The sequence below is a fragment of the Saccostrea echinata genome, unplaced genomic scaffold (assembly GCF_033153115.1).
Source record: "Saccostrea echinata isolate AGI-Se365-2 ecotype Australia unplaced genomic scaffold, CSIRO_AGI_Sech_v1 ptg000054l, whole genome shotgun sequence".
NCBI classification, from domain to species: Eukaryota; Metazoa; Mollusca; class Bivalvia; order Ostreida; family Ostreidae; genus Saccostrea; species Saccostrea echinata.
Genome location: NW_026889803.1, coordinates 38073098 through 38088848, shown reverse-complemented (window position 1 = coordinate 38088848; position 15751 = coordinate 38073098). Strand labels below are relative to the sequence as shown.

The 15751-nt window shown below is 32.9% G+C and overlaps 1 protein-coding gene across 2 annotated transcripts in view; it reads left to right on the top strand.

The window, feature by feature from the left end:
• LOC133205614 (proline-rich transmembrane protein 1-like) overlaps positions 1 to 6324 on the top strand; it is a 45097-nt gene extending 38773 nt beyond the window's left edge. For both annotated transcript variants that reach the window (XM_061341453.1, XM_061341454.1), the window contains exons 2-4: positions 687 to 781; positions 871 to 999; positions 5939 to 6324. In XM_061341453.1, the coding sequence (XP_061197437.1) occupies positions 687 to 781; positions 871 to 999; positions 5939 to 6145 (431 nt within the window). In that variant the 3' untranslated portion in view covers positions 6146 to 6324. The remainder of the gene's footprint in view (positions 1 to 686; positions 782 to 870; positions 1000 to 5938) is intronic.
• The last annotated feature ends 9427 nt before the right edge of the window (positions 6325 to 15751 follow it).

Sequence of the window (15751 nt, the reverse complement as noted above, 5' to 3'; positions counted from 1 at the left end):
TTTTTTTTTTTTTTTTTTTTTTTTTGGTTTGTGTTTTGAGTTAAGAACAACGATTAACGTTTTACGTTTTCCATACGTAAGCAGACGTGTTTACCGACAGTCTTGTTATTTAAACATAATGTGATTTTATTGTCAAAGGGTTCGAAAACACCTTAATCTCTCGTGCGTTCACTGTTACAGGAAGTCATTTATTTTCTATTCTACAGTTTTCAATGGTATCTGATCAATCCATACCTTGTTCAATTTGGAGCATTGCATAAGTACCCGACAACTATAATTGTCAACAATTCAAAAGAATTTATTTTAAAAAATTGCATTTTGTAAGATGAGCTGTTCTGACCAAAGCATACATGTATGTCTAATGGCAATCAAACACGTCTTGGTAAGGCAGACTTCATTCAAGACATTTCATTCATAAACAAGTAATTACCGAAATGTCCATATTTGGGAGGGGGGGGGGCACTTTTCATATACAGGGTCTTACAAAATGACATCCTAAAAAGAAAAGGGGATACCGGTAGGGGACATGTATTGCTTATTCAATGCTCTCAGAATGCTTCTTTCAAGATGAAACAAAAGGATGAGAAATCAAACAATTTTCTATAAGAAACTACCAACTTTATTCAATAGAAAGACATTCAAAATCAAAAACATCTAACCAACGACATTCATGCTTTTATTTTTAGCATACAATGCGGGGTACGATCAACTTCCCACATACGAACAACAGCAGCCTTCAGCTTATGGTTACCCGATGACGAGATCATCAACAAATGTTATCGTAAGTCTGTGATCGTACATGGGAGATATAAATACAATGCGATCTAATCATAATAAAAATTGTATATTGTTGCTTTTGTCACCCTGTAGGTCACCAATGCCCCTGCACCACACGTGGTTGCTGCACGAAGAGGAAACGACTGGCTGGTGCCTGCCGTTCTTTCGTGTCTCTGCTGTTTCTGGCCTACTGGGATCTGTGCCATCGTTGCAGCTTCAAATGTATGATGTTATCTTGTATTTTTTTTTTTATGAAAGTAATTCATACACATGATTTTACATGCAAAGACAGAGTAGGAACTTCACTTTGACTCGATTTTACGATTAGGTACAACAATCTCAAGATATATTTGCTGATATTCAGAATACTGCTCAATTCTCGAGGAATCGGTTTTACGTTAATATTATATTTACATCTAATACAGTAAAACTTGTCTTGTCTTAGTCTTACCAGCATGTTGAGTGAAAACATTCCTATTACGATGTAAACCTACATCCCTTTCAGTTGATTCCATTGTTTAAAATGTTGTCTTAACCGAAATGTTCTCTAATCCGGCCAATTTTTATGGAACCAATGGCATCTGGATTAGACAAGTTTTACTGTATTACAAAAGCAGTGTAGCACCACAAAAAACGAAGCTTTTTGACACATTTATTCAATTATTTATTTAATTATTTTTAGCATGTGATTTTGATTTTAAAAAAATTGACATCGCAAAGTGGGCATGGTGAATATTTTCAAGTCACTTTAAAAAGTGTAAAACCAGCGTTAGCTGCAATGCAAGAGCATTTTGTATAATTTTCACACGCGTCGAAATTGTTCTTCTGTAATATCTTCCTTTCTTGTCGCCGTTTTGCAGAGCATTGTTACTAGTTCTTTAAACCCTTTGATCCAGAATGTCCCTCACATGCTCGATTATATCAAGATAAGGAGAATTTGCAGGTCAATACAATCTGTTAATGATTATTTTTTAATGAGGCCATGAACAATTCTTGCTATGAACAATAGACCAGAGAGTCTCTTCAAGGTAGCTTTGATTAGTTAGAGTTCCACCAATGATGTGTAAATAAGTACATCCATGATCTGTTACACCAGTCCAAACTATCAAAGAATCTCCGCAGAAGAATGCAGAAGAAACCTTTTGCGTAACAAATATGAAGATAAGTTTCTGTCATATAGGTTAAAGTTGCCTTTGGTGCAAGCACTTTTACAGGTATATTTTTGTGAAGCATTGTTCATCCAAATAGACATTACCCGAGAAACTTCCCTAACACTAAATCCATTTCTTTATTGATATCTGGAGCTGATAGATAGTGTGCAGAAAGTTGAAATAACTTATTTTGCTATAGTGTTCCATGAAGAATATTATGTCTGTTTCCTTCCACTCTGAGGAGACAAAGCATCGTAGCATCGTTTTTTTCCCAAAGTTGGAAGAAGTCAGAAAAGAAAGTTTGACAAGCAAAAAAGGAAAAATATTCGCCGAAAACCTGTTACTTGGTGGGGGAGGAAGGGGGTGGATTCCAACTACGTCTTCAGGCAAAAAAGAAGATATATAATTAGGAAAATGTTACCATACTTCAAAAAACAAGAGACCTATGGGTCACAACGCTCACCTGGTAACTAAAACCCTTCTAGATTCTTCTTCCTATATATTCCTATGTAAATCTTTGATCCCCATTGTAGCCCCAACCTACCCCCCGGGTCATCATTTGAACAAAATCGAATCTACACTTCCTGAGGATGCTTCCATTTAGATAAGACTTATCACGGCTTTGCTGTTCTTGTGATCTGAGGAAGAATTTAAATTTTTTGTTACCTAAATTAGAATTAAAAATTCCAAAATAATACAACTGTTTTTTTTAACCCCGTTTCTCTCATTATCTTCGGCTAGTACTTCAGTAGATGTAGTACTTCAGTAGATGTGAACAAGTAAGATGGCATGGATTGCTTAAATAATGAGTTTGTGTCATTTAATCATTGAATCATATAATAAAACAATCACTGCTGTGTTCTTTCGGTCATTACGATGATTTTGCCACCTTCGAAGTACAATATTCACCTCGCCCTTCGGGCTCAGTGAATATTTACTCCTCAGGTGTCTTAATCATTTAATTGACCTCAAAAACCAGCAATAAATGTATATTATTTCCCTTTGAAAAGGGTTTGCCCTTCATTTGAACAACAACAGCAACAACAACAAAAAAAAACAACAACAACATACAAACAAACACCTCCATCCTCCTGAACGATGTGCATGAATTAGGGTCTCCACGCCCTCTTTACACAGCTGGAATCGGAATTGTTACTTTGTCCACCTGAACAGGATATTATATCTTGTCATCATGTACAGATATGAAGTACTGAAATGTCGTTCTCTTTCAGTGTTCTGTGACTAACAAAAAATATCACATAATTCGTTGATGTGGTTCATACTTTAATTATCTCACCAAAACCGCCACCAGTAAATAAGTGTAATGTATATTGAAAAATTCAGTAAATTTATGTATTTCCTAGCTAATAACAGTAAAAAAAATGTATTTCTCAAGCAGGGTGGGAATTTCATGTATTTCATGAAATTCATGAAATACATTATACTTCTGATTACACATTTACTATAACATATCCAATGAAATCAGAAAATAACGAAGAGTAATCAAACTCATAAGTTCATTGGAACAAAATGGGAGCAGATAAACACTGACCTCTAAAAACATAAGAGTGTGATCAGGTGTGATGGAGGAGTAAGAATTTCTGCCGGCCGGTTACACCCGCCGTGTACTCCTTGCCATGATCGGGTGAACGGAAAAGCCCGTAGAAAATCCAGTGAGAAAAAAATGGCCTAACAATGTCAACATTCGAATTAACAATATTTTGAAGTTGCTAATATTGTCATTGTATCGAACATTAAATTTGCAAAATGTTGACTTTAAATGGGGCTTTTGATATCCTTGTATCATCAACTTATTTGTCAAGAGCGTGTCTTGTTTTAGAAATTTTTTGTACTTGGAAATGCTTTTGTATATCGAATCAACTAAGAGACATAAAATCCATATCCAGGTGTTAATGGTATAATGTTACATAAATAAAGAAAGTTAACAACAGAAAAGTTGAAGTCATCGCGTTTATTATAATTTTTAGGAGTAAGTTTGCAATCAATGTCTTTCTGTACTAAAATCCAAATGAAAAACAGATGTGTCAGAAACTGTGATATCTTTCATTTCGAGTTAAAAGGGATATATTGAATCAACGCATGAATGAAAATGAATATTGTTAACTGAAAAAAGTCGTCGATAAATCTAATGTCCAATTAAAGGTCACAGCAAGAGACTTCATTTTTCATGTAGAGGTTAACGTTTTTGAGAAAAATTCTGCTTCATGTGAATACAAAAGTAGGTCTGTTAATAACACGGCACAATTAGTACCCATTGGAATTCCAATCGATTGATGGAAGACTTGATATCCAAAAACTTCATAGATATTGTAAATCAGAAACTCCTAGCATCTTTTTAAAGGTGCTTAGACACAGATTTGAACTTAATATTTTCTCAAATTTTCTGTATAATATCACGACTTATATACTGCAATAGCATTTCACCCGAATATATAATTAAAAACTTATTTTATCTGGAAATTATTGGAACTACGAATTCCGGGACGCGTTTGATTAACACACACATCTTTGCACCTACACAAATTTTAACTTTATCCTTATTATTTAAGGAAAGAAGCGATTTTGTTATGTATTAATGAAAAATATTACATCTATAATCCAGAAAATTCAGAGTAGAAATGTTCGAAAGCAAAACCAACTCACCAGTATTGTCAGTCCGTGCTCTGTGATGTGTACAGAGTTTAACAAGTTGAACACACCCGTGAAATGTAAACTGTTTTTGTAAACAGGGCACGAGCTCTGTAATTGTTAATGTTTACGATTCACCGGGTGTGTTCAATTGTTAAACTCTGCACACACCACTAAGCACTGACTTACAATACTGTGAGTGGGTTTTGCCTTCGAACATTTCTACTCTGAATTTTCTGGGTTATAGTTTTAATATTTTTCATTAATACATAACAGAATTGTCACTTTTCTTAAGTATTAAGAATAAAGTTAAAATATGTGAAAGCGCAAGGATGTGTCCAACGCGTCCAGAAATCCGAAGTTTTAATAACTTCGAGATGAAATAAGATTTTTATCATACTTTAGTATGAAATGCTATAGCAACATATAAGTCATGAAATTATACAGAAGGTTTGGGAAAATATTAACTTCAAATCTGTGCCCAAGCACCTTTAATATCAACATTTGAGTCCTTGAGTGTACAGTTAGAATGTTTTTTAACAAAAACATTTTGTAAATGATCAATGACAAAGTATGTAAATTTGTGAGTTCCATTTTTATTGAAAAAGCAGCTGTCTATGATGTCAAAAAGGAATGGTCGAACAAAGTGTTGAAAAGTCGTATATTTGGTGTTATTGTTTTTGGTAAACTTTTGTGAATTCAGATTTTCTAAAAGTTCCTCGGAGTTTTTAAGTATTCAAATCTGATTACTAGTATATAATTAATACCGCTTCTCAAATATGTTGTTGTACAGTACTCCTGAGTTTCTCATTCACTGCATGCTGTTAATATTTTGGTGAGGAGTTAAGAAAGAGGCTTTGTGGAATATTTACTGGAACGTTAACCCGTTCTGTATCTTTGTATGAAAGGATTATTAAGTAGTATAGGAATCCAGTATAGGTTTTGTAATTCAAATTTAGTTTGATTGTTTGGAATATTGAACAGAAAATATTTAAAACTGACGTATGATTTTGAAGAATTTCCGCCTTAGAAAGTAAATTTGTAGCGTAAATGACCGCTGACAATATATATATAACATAATGATTTACAACTTGTGTCTATATTTCTCACTCTTATTTATAAGACAAAGCAATCTTTTGGTGGTGCTTAACTTTTGGAAGTAGATTATATTCACAAGAAAAAAGTTTTTTTCCCTCATATTATGGATCTGTTTATGCAGAAGACGTTCACGTAAAAAGTAATGAGATTAATTTTTAATAGACCTTTTAAAAAATTACAAACACATCTAAAGATTAAATTAATTGGTAGTCACAATCACATTGATACAAGGGCTGATAAATTCGCTATTTTTACTTGTTCAGGCAAGAAGCCGTTTCGACGAGGGTGACTACGAAGGTGGGCAATCTAGTGCCAACTCGGCTAAAAGGCTGACCTTAATCTCGCTTGGACTCGGCATCCTCTCTCTTGCCGCCTATATTATCCTCAAATTCGTCGTGTTGAAAGAAACCGAAAGCCAAATTAATGAATATACAACAACAACGACCCTGTGGAACTGGAACCCAAACTAATCTTTACGGAGTACTAACTTTGATTTATTGTTTTACATGTCCAGTTAAATCATTTGCGCAGTAGTATATAATCACTGTACATTCCACGATCATAGAAACGTTAATTTTTAATTGTTGATATAATGCAAAAGTTTTAATTAACAAATTAACATTCGATATTATAATTTTCCTTCCTTCATTTCGCTTTCAGGTTTTTTTTTTCAGTCATGTATTTGTTTCTACAAGAGACGTTTTATCTTGACTCAGAAACAATTAATCCAGTCCTCTGGGTGTATGTGTTTGTTTTTAGAAATTCAAATTAATTGTTATAGTCTCTAAGCTACTAACATCAGTCTTTACACTTTTCTTTATCATGTAGAATTTTGTTCTAATAAAGTTTTTTATAATATTGTTGTGATTTCATTCAAACTATGTAGAAGCTAGTTGTAATGGAATGGATTAAAGTCGTACCCAAAGAGCCTTAAGGGACCAGGCAATATTTATCACCAGGATGGGACCGGTGCAAAGCATAATAAGACAGTTACTTTTTTGGGCATTCATAAGGTTGGACAAGCAGTTTTTTAACAACAGTAATGTTGATGGGAAATCTATATTTTTCTTATAAAAAGCAGTACAAACCAAAATTCATCACAGTTAAGACAAATTACCATGTCATACAATTTGTATGGAAATAAATAACTACATGTATGAAACTTAATATTATTTATTTTAAATATTCATATCAGTGTATTAAATATAATGAAGTGAGAGAATATTTGAATTCATAGTCATATATGAATAGTAATTTATTACCCTGAAATAAACTCTCAAATCACAGGTTCCTTCTATTTTCAATAATTTAGACGTGACCTTGAGTGTGGAACTGTCGTCTGTCTCTTTTAACATTTCTAAATTGTCTGTAAGTTAAGATATTATTTAAGATCTAGAAAGTGTGGGCTATCGAAAGAAAAAAATTCCAAATTTGCCATATTCTATTGAGAAACAAAAAAGTTATTGCCAATTAAGAGAACACACTGATATAGATTTGACTGTCCTTAACATGATGAGTGATACGTTTTATGAAAATTTAAGTCTTTTTACAATATTTCATTTAACAATTAAAAAGTATGTGCTTTTACAAGAACAAAAAGTCTCTGACGAGACTGTAGCTCTACAGGTTGTACTTATAAAGGAAGATAAAAGTAGCATTTGGACTTGAAACGTTGCAACAGAAATAAATAGAATAATGATCTTCGGTTTAGTCTCTTTTTGTTGCAAGATTTATTGCAATCAGACTAAAACTGTTTGAGAAGTAGCCTTTTAAAACAATTTTTACAGAAATTTCGATATAAATAACCATGGCAACATCATTCAACAAAATAAAAAAAAACAATAACGACAATTATGTATCTCAGTGTAATCTACTTGTATGCCAAGTTATACTGAAATCAGACAAAAAGTGTAGGAGGAGTACCGTTTTGAAAGTATTTCAAGAAAATTTCTATTTTTCTATTTTTAGTAACCGTGGCCACACTGTTCATTGAAACCCAAAACTGGTAGAGAGAATAATGTATCTTAGTGTAGTCTACTTGTGTGCCAAGTTCTACTAAAATCAGACCAAAACTGTAGGAGGTGAGGCTTTTTGAAAGTATTTCAAGGAAGTATATATTTTTAGTAACCATGGCAACATCGTTCATCAAAATCAAAAACCTATAGAAAGAATTATGTATCTGAGTGTAGTCTACTTGTGTGCAAAGTTATATTGAAATGAGATCAAAACAGTAGGAGGAGTAGCGTTTGAAAATATTTCGAAGAAATCTCTATTTTTAATAACCATGGCAACACCGTTCATTGAAATCAAAAACCGATATACAGAATTATGTATCTTAGTGTAGTCTACTTGCGTGCCAAGTACTACTGAAATCGGACCAAAACTGTAGGAGGAAAAGCATTTTGAAAGTATTTCATGGAAGTATGTTTTTTTAGTAACCATGGCAACACTGTTCATCAAAATCAAAAACCGATATAAAGAATCATGTATCTTAGTGCAGTCTACTTGTGTGCCAAGTTATATTGAAATGAGATCAAAACTATAGGAGGAGTAGCGTTTTGAAAGTATTTCCAAGAAATCCCTATTTTTAGTAATCATATGCATGGCAACGCCGTTCATTGAAATCAAAAACCGATATACAGAACTATGTATCATAGTGTAGTCTACTTGTGTGCCAAGTTCTAATGAAATCAGACAAAAACTGTAGGAGGAGTAGCATGTTGAAAGTATTTCCAAGAAATTTCTATTTTTAGTAACCATGGCAACACCGCTCAATGAAATCAAAAAACCGATACTAAGAATTATGTATCTTATTATAATCTAGTTGTGTGCCAAGTTATATCAAAATTATATCAAAACTATAGGAGGAGTAGCGTTTTGAAATTTTTTCACAGAAAATTCTATTTTTTAGTTACCATGGCAACAGCGTCCATTGAAATCAAAAATCAATCATTATGGACTCCATTATGGACTCTTTCGGTGGTGAATATGGTTTGTTATTCACCAGAAAAATATCAATATTGGCTGAGGCGAACCACCGAAAGCGAAAGAGTACATAATTGTCTTATTATATATTCCGGATTTGAATGAATAAGACATTGAAGGCTGCATGATGATATCTTTTTTTCAAGAACGAACCTCTATCGTAGAAAATTTAAAAAAAAAAAAAAAAAAAAAAAAAAAAACAACGTAAGATTACTACTTATAACTTCCGTGATTTCATTCCGCTGTGTGTAAGACATCGAAATGTTTGGAAAACAATCCTGGGATAGACTTGCCTAACATTTGTCCTGCTCAGATACACAGCTGGCTCCGGCCGTTGTAACAATATTGTTTTCATCGTTGGGGTATTGATTGTGACGTCACAATGCCACTGCACGCACACTGACCCTCCGGTGAATACGGCTTCAAATCCAGTGAATATGTAGTGTCATGAACCGTTTGCGTTTGTATAGATTATATAGGTTCTATTTATAGACTATATAATAAACAGAATTATGTATCTCAATATAGTCTAGTTGTGTGCCAAGATATACTGATTTCAGACCAAAACTGTAGGAGGAGTAGCGTTTTGAAAGTATTTCCAAGAAATTTCTATTTTTAGTAACCATGGCAACAACGTTCATTGAAATCAAAAACCGATATACAGAATTATGTATCTTAGTGTAGTCTACTTGTGTGCCAAATCATATTGAATTTAGGCAAAAACTGTAGGAGGAATAGCGTTTTGTAAAATTGTTTACAGACGGACAGACAGACAGACGACGGACACCTTACTATCACATAAGCTCTTCTGGTCTCTGACCAGTAGAGCTAAAAATGATACCAGGTTTGACATACATGTATTTTATTGAAAAAATTAAAAGGTTATGGTCAAATAAGAGAAAACAACAATATCGATTCGACTGTTCTTAACATGATGATAGAAGCTTTCTATGAAAATTAGTCTTTTTATGATATTTCCTTTTACATTTAGAAAGTATATACTATAACAAAAAATACCAAATTTGCCATATTTCATTGAAAAATAAAAAAAGTTATGGTCAATTAAGAGAACACACTAACTGGGATAGACCTTAACATGATGATAGATGCTTTCTATTGAAATTCAATTCTTCTTACAGTATAGTATCTAAATTTAGAAAGCACATTCTATTACGTGTAAAACAATACCATATTTGCCGTATTGCCAATGAAAAATTAAATACATATAGATAGATAGATAGATAGATAGATAGATAGATAGATAGATAGATATAGAAATAAATATAGATACAATTAAGAGAACACTCCATTATCGATTGACTGACCTTAACATGATGATGCTATAAAAATTCAATTTTCTTACAATGTAAGAAACTCCATTCTTCTAAATCAGAAGCATTTAGAATTCTTGATTATTTTCAAATGTAAATACATATCAGAAATTAAATTAGATTTTCAAAGTTTGTACCAAAGGGCACAGAGATCTCCCTCATTTTCCTGTTTGTTAAAATGAAATATGGCTATGTTCTTCATTTGTTTAACCCAAATTTTATACATTTGCTAGTTGAATTTAATCCAGAATCACACTAAAATTTCCTAAACATTTAGTTCTTAAAAGAAAATTACTAACTTTACTTTAACTGAATGGAGTATAAACTTATAGGTGGTAGTCATATATATATGTAATATATATATATATATATATATATATAAATTAGCCCTATGTATTGAACCTGTATACGGATCGAGTACTTAATAGCCAAATTTGGTATAAAAGCAATGACCTAACGTTGGGCGAAATACGACCTAAAGACAGGTTGTATTTACAAACAAGGGCATTATAACGACCGTACACTTTGGGAAAAGCTGACTTTTTAACAGGAATGAAATGAACAAAAGAGACTAAAACAGACAATATGCATCGCGGTTGGCAAAAGTGGCAAGTCTCAAAACAACTATTTGAAATAATGTTTCAAATGTTGTTCCATATTTTTTGAGATGTTTAACTTTGCAAGCATCAATGGTCAAAGAATGGTATTATACAGTGCTACGACATTGCTTGGTAAACCTGTTTGCCCATTTTTATGGTATTAATAGATGCACTTATCCAAGCTCTGGACATCATGCTGTGTGGAAAGTTTCTGATTAGGATTTACGCGGCTCCCTCGCTGTGAGGTGAAAGGAACTTGGTACAGAGATACGCAATGAAGTGGTAAAAATATTCGTTAGAATGGAACCTTCTGGTCGTTCTTATAGAACGTCTGTTACAAAATGACACGCCCATTTCTTTAGAAAGGAGAAAGCAATATTCGTTGCAATATTTTATACACTACAATCTCTGCGACTAGCAATACAAGTTTTGTTGAAATGGGGATTTTATAAAGTAGGGAAGAAAGTGAGAGATTCCTCTCTTCTGTGAAACTCAAGTATTGCAACGAATATGTTCATAATTATGTATTTATCATATTTATTGAGGTTGTCACAATAGGTGTATCGATCGATCAAGTGCTTATGAAGACTGTCAATCTGATTAGCTATTGTATTAAAAACTACTTATGGAATACCTACAGGTGAAGCATGTCAAAAATAATTGTGAAGAAATGGGCTTGCCAGTATGTTACAACCAACGTTCAAAAGGAAAATTTTACTTCAATGCGCATCATTGTATATGAAGGGCGTTAAAGTGGTAAATTTTCTGTTTGAAGGAAACGTTCTGAGATTTCTTTTGAACAATGGTTGCTACGTAATGACACTCCCATTTCTTTATGGTTTATTGTAAGGACGAATGGATGGGGATGGATGGGAAAATACCAGTCTGCATTGAGAGAGAGCCCTCAAAGTTTATGGTAAATTTTCTTACAGCTATGCTTTATTCGAATTTCTGTGGAACAGGTGTCTATAAATATATTAGCCAATCAAATCGGAAGTGTACATAAACAGCAGGCCATGCAGGTAAACACCTGTTTTATCGATACACGTGTTCTGATAACTTAACATACATGAATTATACATACATGTAATTATGTACATATTCGTTGCAATTCCTGAGTTTTGCAGAAGCGGAGAGACTCCTACGTAGTCTCCCAACTTCATGTGATATCTTAAATCATTGCGACGAATATTGCTTTCTCAATTCTAAAGAAATGGGCGTGTCATTATGTAATGATTGACATTCGATAAGAAGACCCAAACGTTCCAGTCAAACGAAAAAAAATACCACTTCAATGCGCTTCATTGTACCTGTATGGACCAGTCACTACTGAATTCTCTTTGTATATGTAAAATACAGATGAATTATTGAATGGTTATTTAACGTAGCTACATGTAAAATCTAAATTAAGAATTTTTCGGTCCGCTTATCCTGGAAATGCGCCTATTTCAATATGGCGGACTGCAGTTATAAATAACGTGCTCCAAGAAACGTTCACGGGAATAGTTACAGGAAAACTCAGCAGTAAACGTAGATGAAGTAGATTAGAGCAAATGAGAGAATATAACATGTCAACAGATAGGACAACAATAAAACTTTTTTATGAAATAGAATATTCGTATGTCGCAAACGACTTACTTCCCTATTCCAAAGCAGACAACAAAGCTGATGTAGATCATATAATGACATCAAATGAAACGAAAGACAAAGAGTTGTTGAGCTGAAGGACATGGCAGACCAGTTTATATGCTCACAGCCACAGGGTAAATGCATTCGTTTGCATTTTTTCCAACTTAAAAAACCGTTGTCGACTCGGTACTTTATTGTACGAATCCATTGGCCTAAATGCACTGTTAAGAAGTGATTTTCCAATCAACCATAATTAAATTTTGTTTTTGCCGGTATATATTTATTTGATCCATTTTTTTTTTCAGCCATCATGATGGTACATGTACATTCTGGTATGGGACCAACCCATGTAGTAAATTTTCTCAGCACCTTGAACACTCCACCTATTGGTGCCACAACATTGAAGAAAAAGAGATCTCGGCCTCTGTTGTGCAACCAGGCCATGAAGTCTTGATGTTCGTTTTAACATATTTTATTGATTAAATCAAAAGGATTGGAAACAAGTTCTAATATAACTTACTACTTCCTCTCCTTATATAATACAATATGTCATGCAAATTAAAGAAAAATAATACAAATGATACAAATAAAGTTTAGTATATCAACTACGAAAATCTACATGTTTTATCAATAAATTTATGAACAGCAGCAAAAATACTGTTATTTATCTGTAAAGGCAAATTTTCATCACCACATAGGTTTAATAGTGGCCAATTTAAGGATGAACAAGCGACTGAAAAGAGTATTTCTAGCATTGAAATAAGTTTTGCATGTAAAAAAGAAATGGTACACGTCTTCGCGTTTTCCGCACGAACACGAAGGACTATTAATAATATTTCGTTTATATAAATCATAGTTTAGTATACGATGTCTTAGCCTACTATGAATGAAATTGGTATTTCGCTTTCCAAAAGAGAAGTATGATGGTGGATTTTTAAGTTTTCCTACCAAGTTTTTTTTCGGAATAAATTAATTGAGATGCCTTCCCTAACCTCTATTTTTAGTAAATTCCATTGTTTTATAGCATCAGGTACAAAGGAATTTCTAATAATTCTAATCTGCAACTTGGAACAATATAATCTTCTTTATTATGGGTATTGTATGTGAATACATGTTCGCGTTTATTGGGGACAATATTGTGCAAATATTCAGGCACTCTTCCTGTATGAATTTTGAACATAGTTGTCATTTTTGCAATATATCGCCTAGCTTTTAATGTTTCCCATCCACTTTCAGAATATAGTGCTTCTCTAAAAACAAAAATAGGAAGTCCTGTTACAATTCTAGCGGAGTTAGTTGTATTTTTCTAGCTTTTCAAATCTTGTTTAGAGCCGGCATCCCAAACAATGGAAGCATATTCAAGCTTAGGTCTCATAAACGTAATATACAATTTTGATAGGTTTTTCCGATTTTGAACTCAAGCTTTTTCAAAAGGCCAAGTTTTTATAAGTACTGCTTACGACACCATCAATATATTCAGACCAACTAAGGTTTTGTGAGAATGATAGACCCAGATGACGATGAACTGGAACATACTCCAGTCTGTCACCTTTAAAAAAATAACTTTGACATAATAGAAATGTCTTTCTTACTAAAAAATACAACCTTTGTTTTGGATGGATTAAATCTAAGTAGCCACTTATTTGACCATAGTTCCAAAATCTGTAAATCATGGTTAAAGAAGATGGATGTAAAAGGCGGACGAAGTGCCTACAGTGCGACAAACATGAAGTGAAAAATAAAATCTCAATTATATAAAAACTTTCTTTGATATTTCATCTAATATTAAAGTATACTTAATGTAAGATCCTTACTATTTACAAAAGTCTCACAAAGGCTGGAATTATTTGCCTATGAAATAGCGTACACACACTAAAGAGGACAAAAAGGATCATTTTCTCATACTTTAACAAAACTTTTCGATATGAGTGGGTCTTCGCTCCATTTTTTTGAAAGTTAGTCCTAAAAGTTTGCATAAAAATATATTTTTTTGGTTTACATAAACATGGAGCATATATAAATATATATATTTATGGAAAATTCAACATATAAGATTGATAAAATACATTTTTTACTTTGTATTCTCATTTGAAATTGGTAGTAAAATAACTATTTTTGCAGTTCTTTGTCTGTAAATATATGCCCCCCCCCCCTCGAGAAAAAACAAATGCTTTGGTATGAAATACCGAAAAACAATTTATAATACCTGTAAAAAGGGGGGGGGGGTTTTGTTTCACGGGGAGGGGTTAGATGTTTTGAAATATTCTCCGTTTTTTATTGATTCCTGTAGTAAAAAACAAGTCTCTTTTTATCTCAAATAAGTTATGATTTATTAAATTCAAATAAACATCTATATAAATATGAAAAATCATTCAAATATGTTAACTTTTGAAAATTGAATTGGAGGTAGGCGACAGAACAATACTATCGTTCGCAGTTCTTTTATATATCAGATAAATCCATCAAGTACGGTGTATAAGATATATGAATGTGAGGTCCAGACCATTCATCTGATAATGATTCAGCTACTGCAGCTCGACCAAAGAATGAGCTTCCATCTCTGAAAAAAAGGAGGACAAGAATCACTTGATGAAACTGAACTAACATAGACTACTTTTTTTGTCAATTTCATATTATCTCTTATATGAGTGTAACATCTGATAATGTACTATGTCAGTGTTACATGTCAGGTGCGATGATAGGCTGCTTCTGACTATTCTTTTTAAAAAATATTATGCCTAATCCACGGTGCAAGTGATATGTCGGATTTGGTTATAGGCCACTCAACATATAGACTGTTCTTTATTATGCATAATCTACTGTGCGAGTGTTTTTCAGGTTCGTTAATAAGCTGCTCCACATATTCATGTACACTCTTCATTTTCATTTTTCATATAAAATGTCCTGTGTGGAGTGTTTATATCAAGTACAGTAATGGGCTGTTTATACGTTATCATTAATATTTTGTTTTTAATTTTCATGTATATAGAGGATATTCAATGTTTTGTAGAGGAATATGAAATTTATTTCTCAAGTGGGACAGGATTTTTTTTTAATATTTTCACGAGTGCGAAACATGGATGAATATATCAAAAGATCCTGTCCCACTCGTGAAATAAATTCCATATTCATCTACAAAACATTGAATTTTCTGTTTATTACATTTTCTTAGATATGCCTCTGTCTTTTCGTAACACAGTGTCAAATGCTGTGACGTCATAGTTGAGCGGTTAAGACGTCATAGCTAAGCGATTTCGAGATTGAAAAAAGTTGTAAACATGAATTTTTAACAACATATTTGGAAAAAAATTGGCAGTATAACTATTAGTGTCTGTCAGGATGGCTCATTAACTCTATCTTATAACTCAGGCCAGGGATTTTTTTTAAAAAAACACTCTTCGTGAAGGGAAGGAAAATTGTAAGTTTTGTCGCACTTCTGATATTCTCACACTGTGAGAATACCATTTTGATATCCTTTCACACTGTGTTTGAATACTACTTTTATTCAGTAAATAAATTACAGTATTTCACT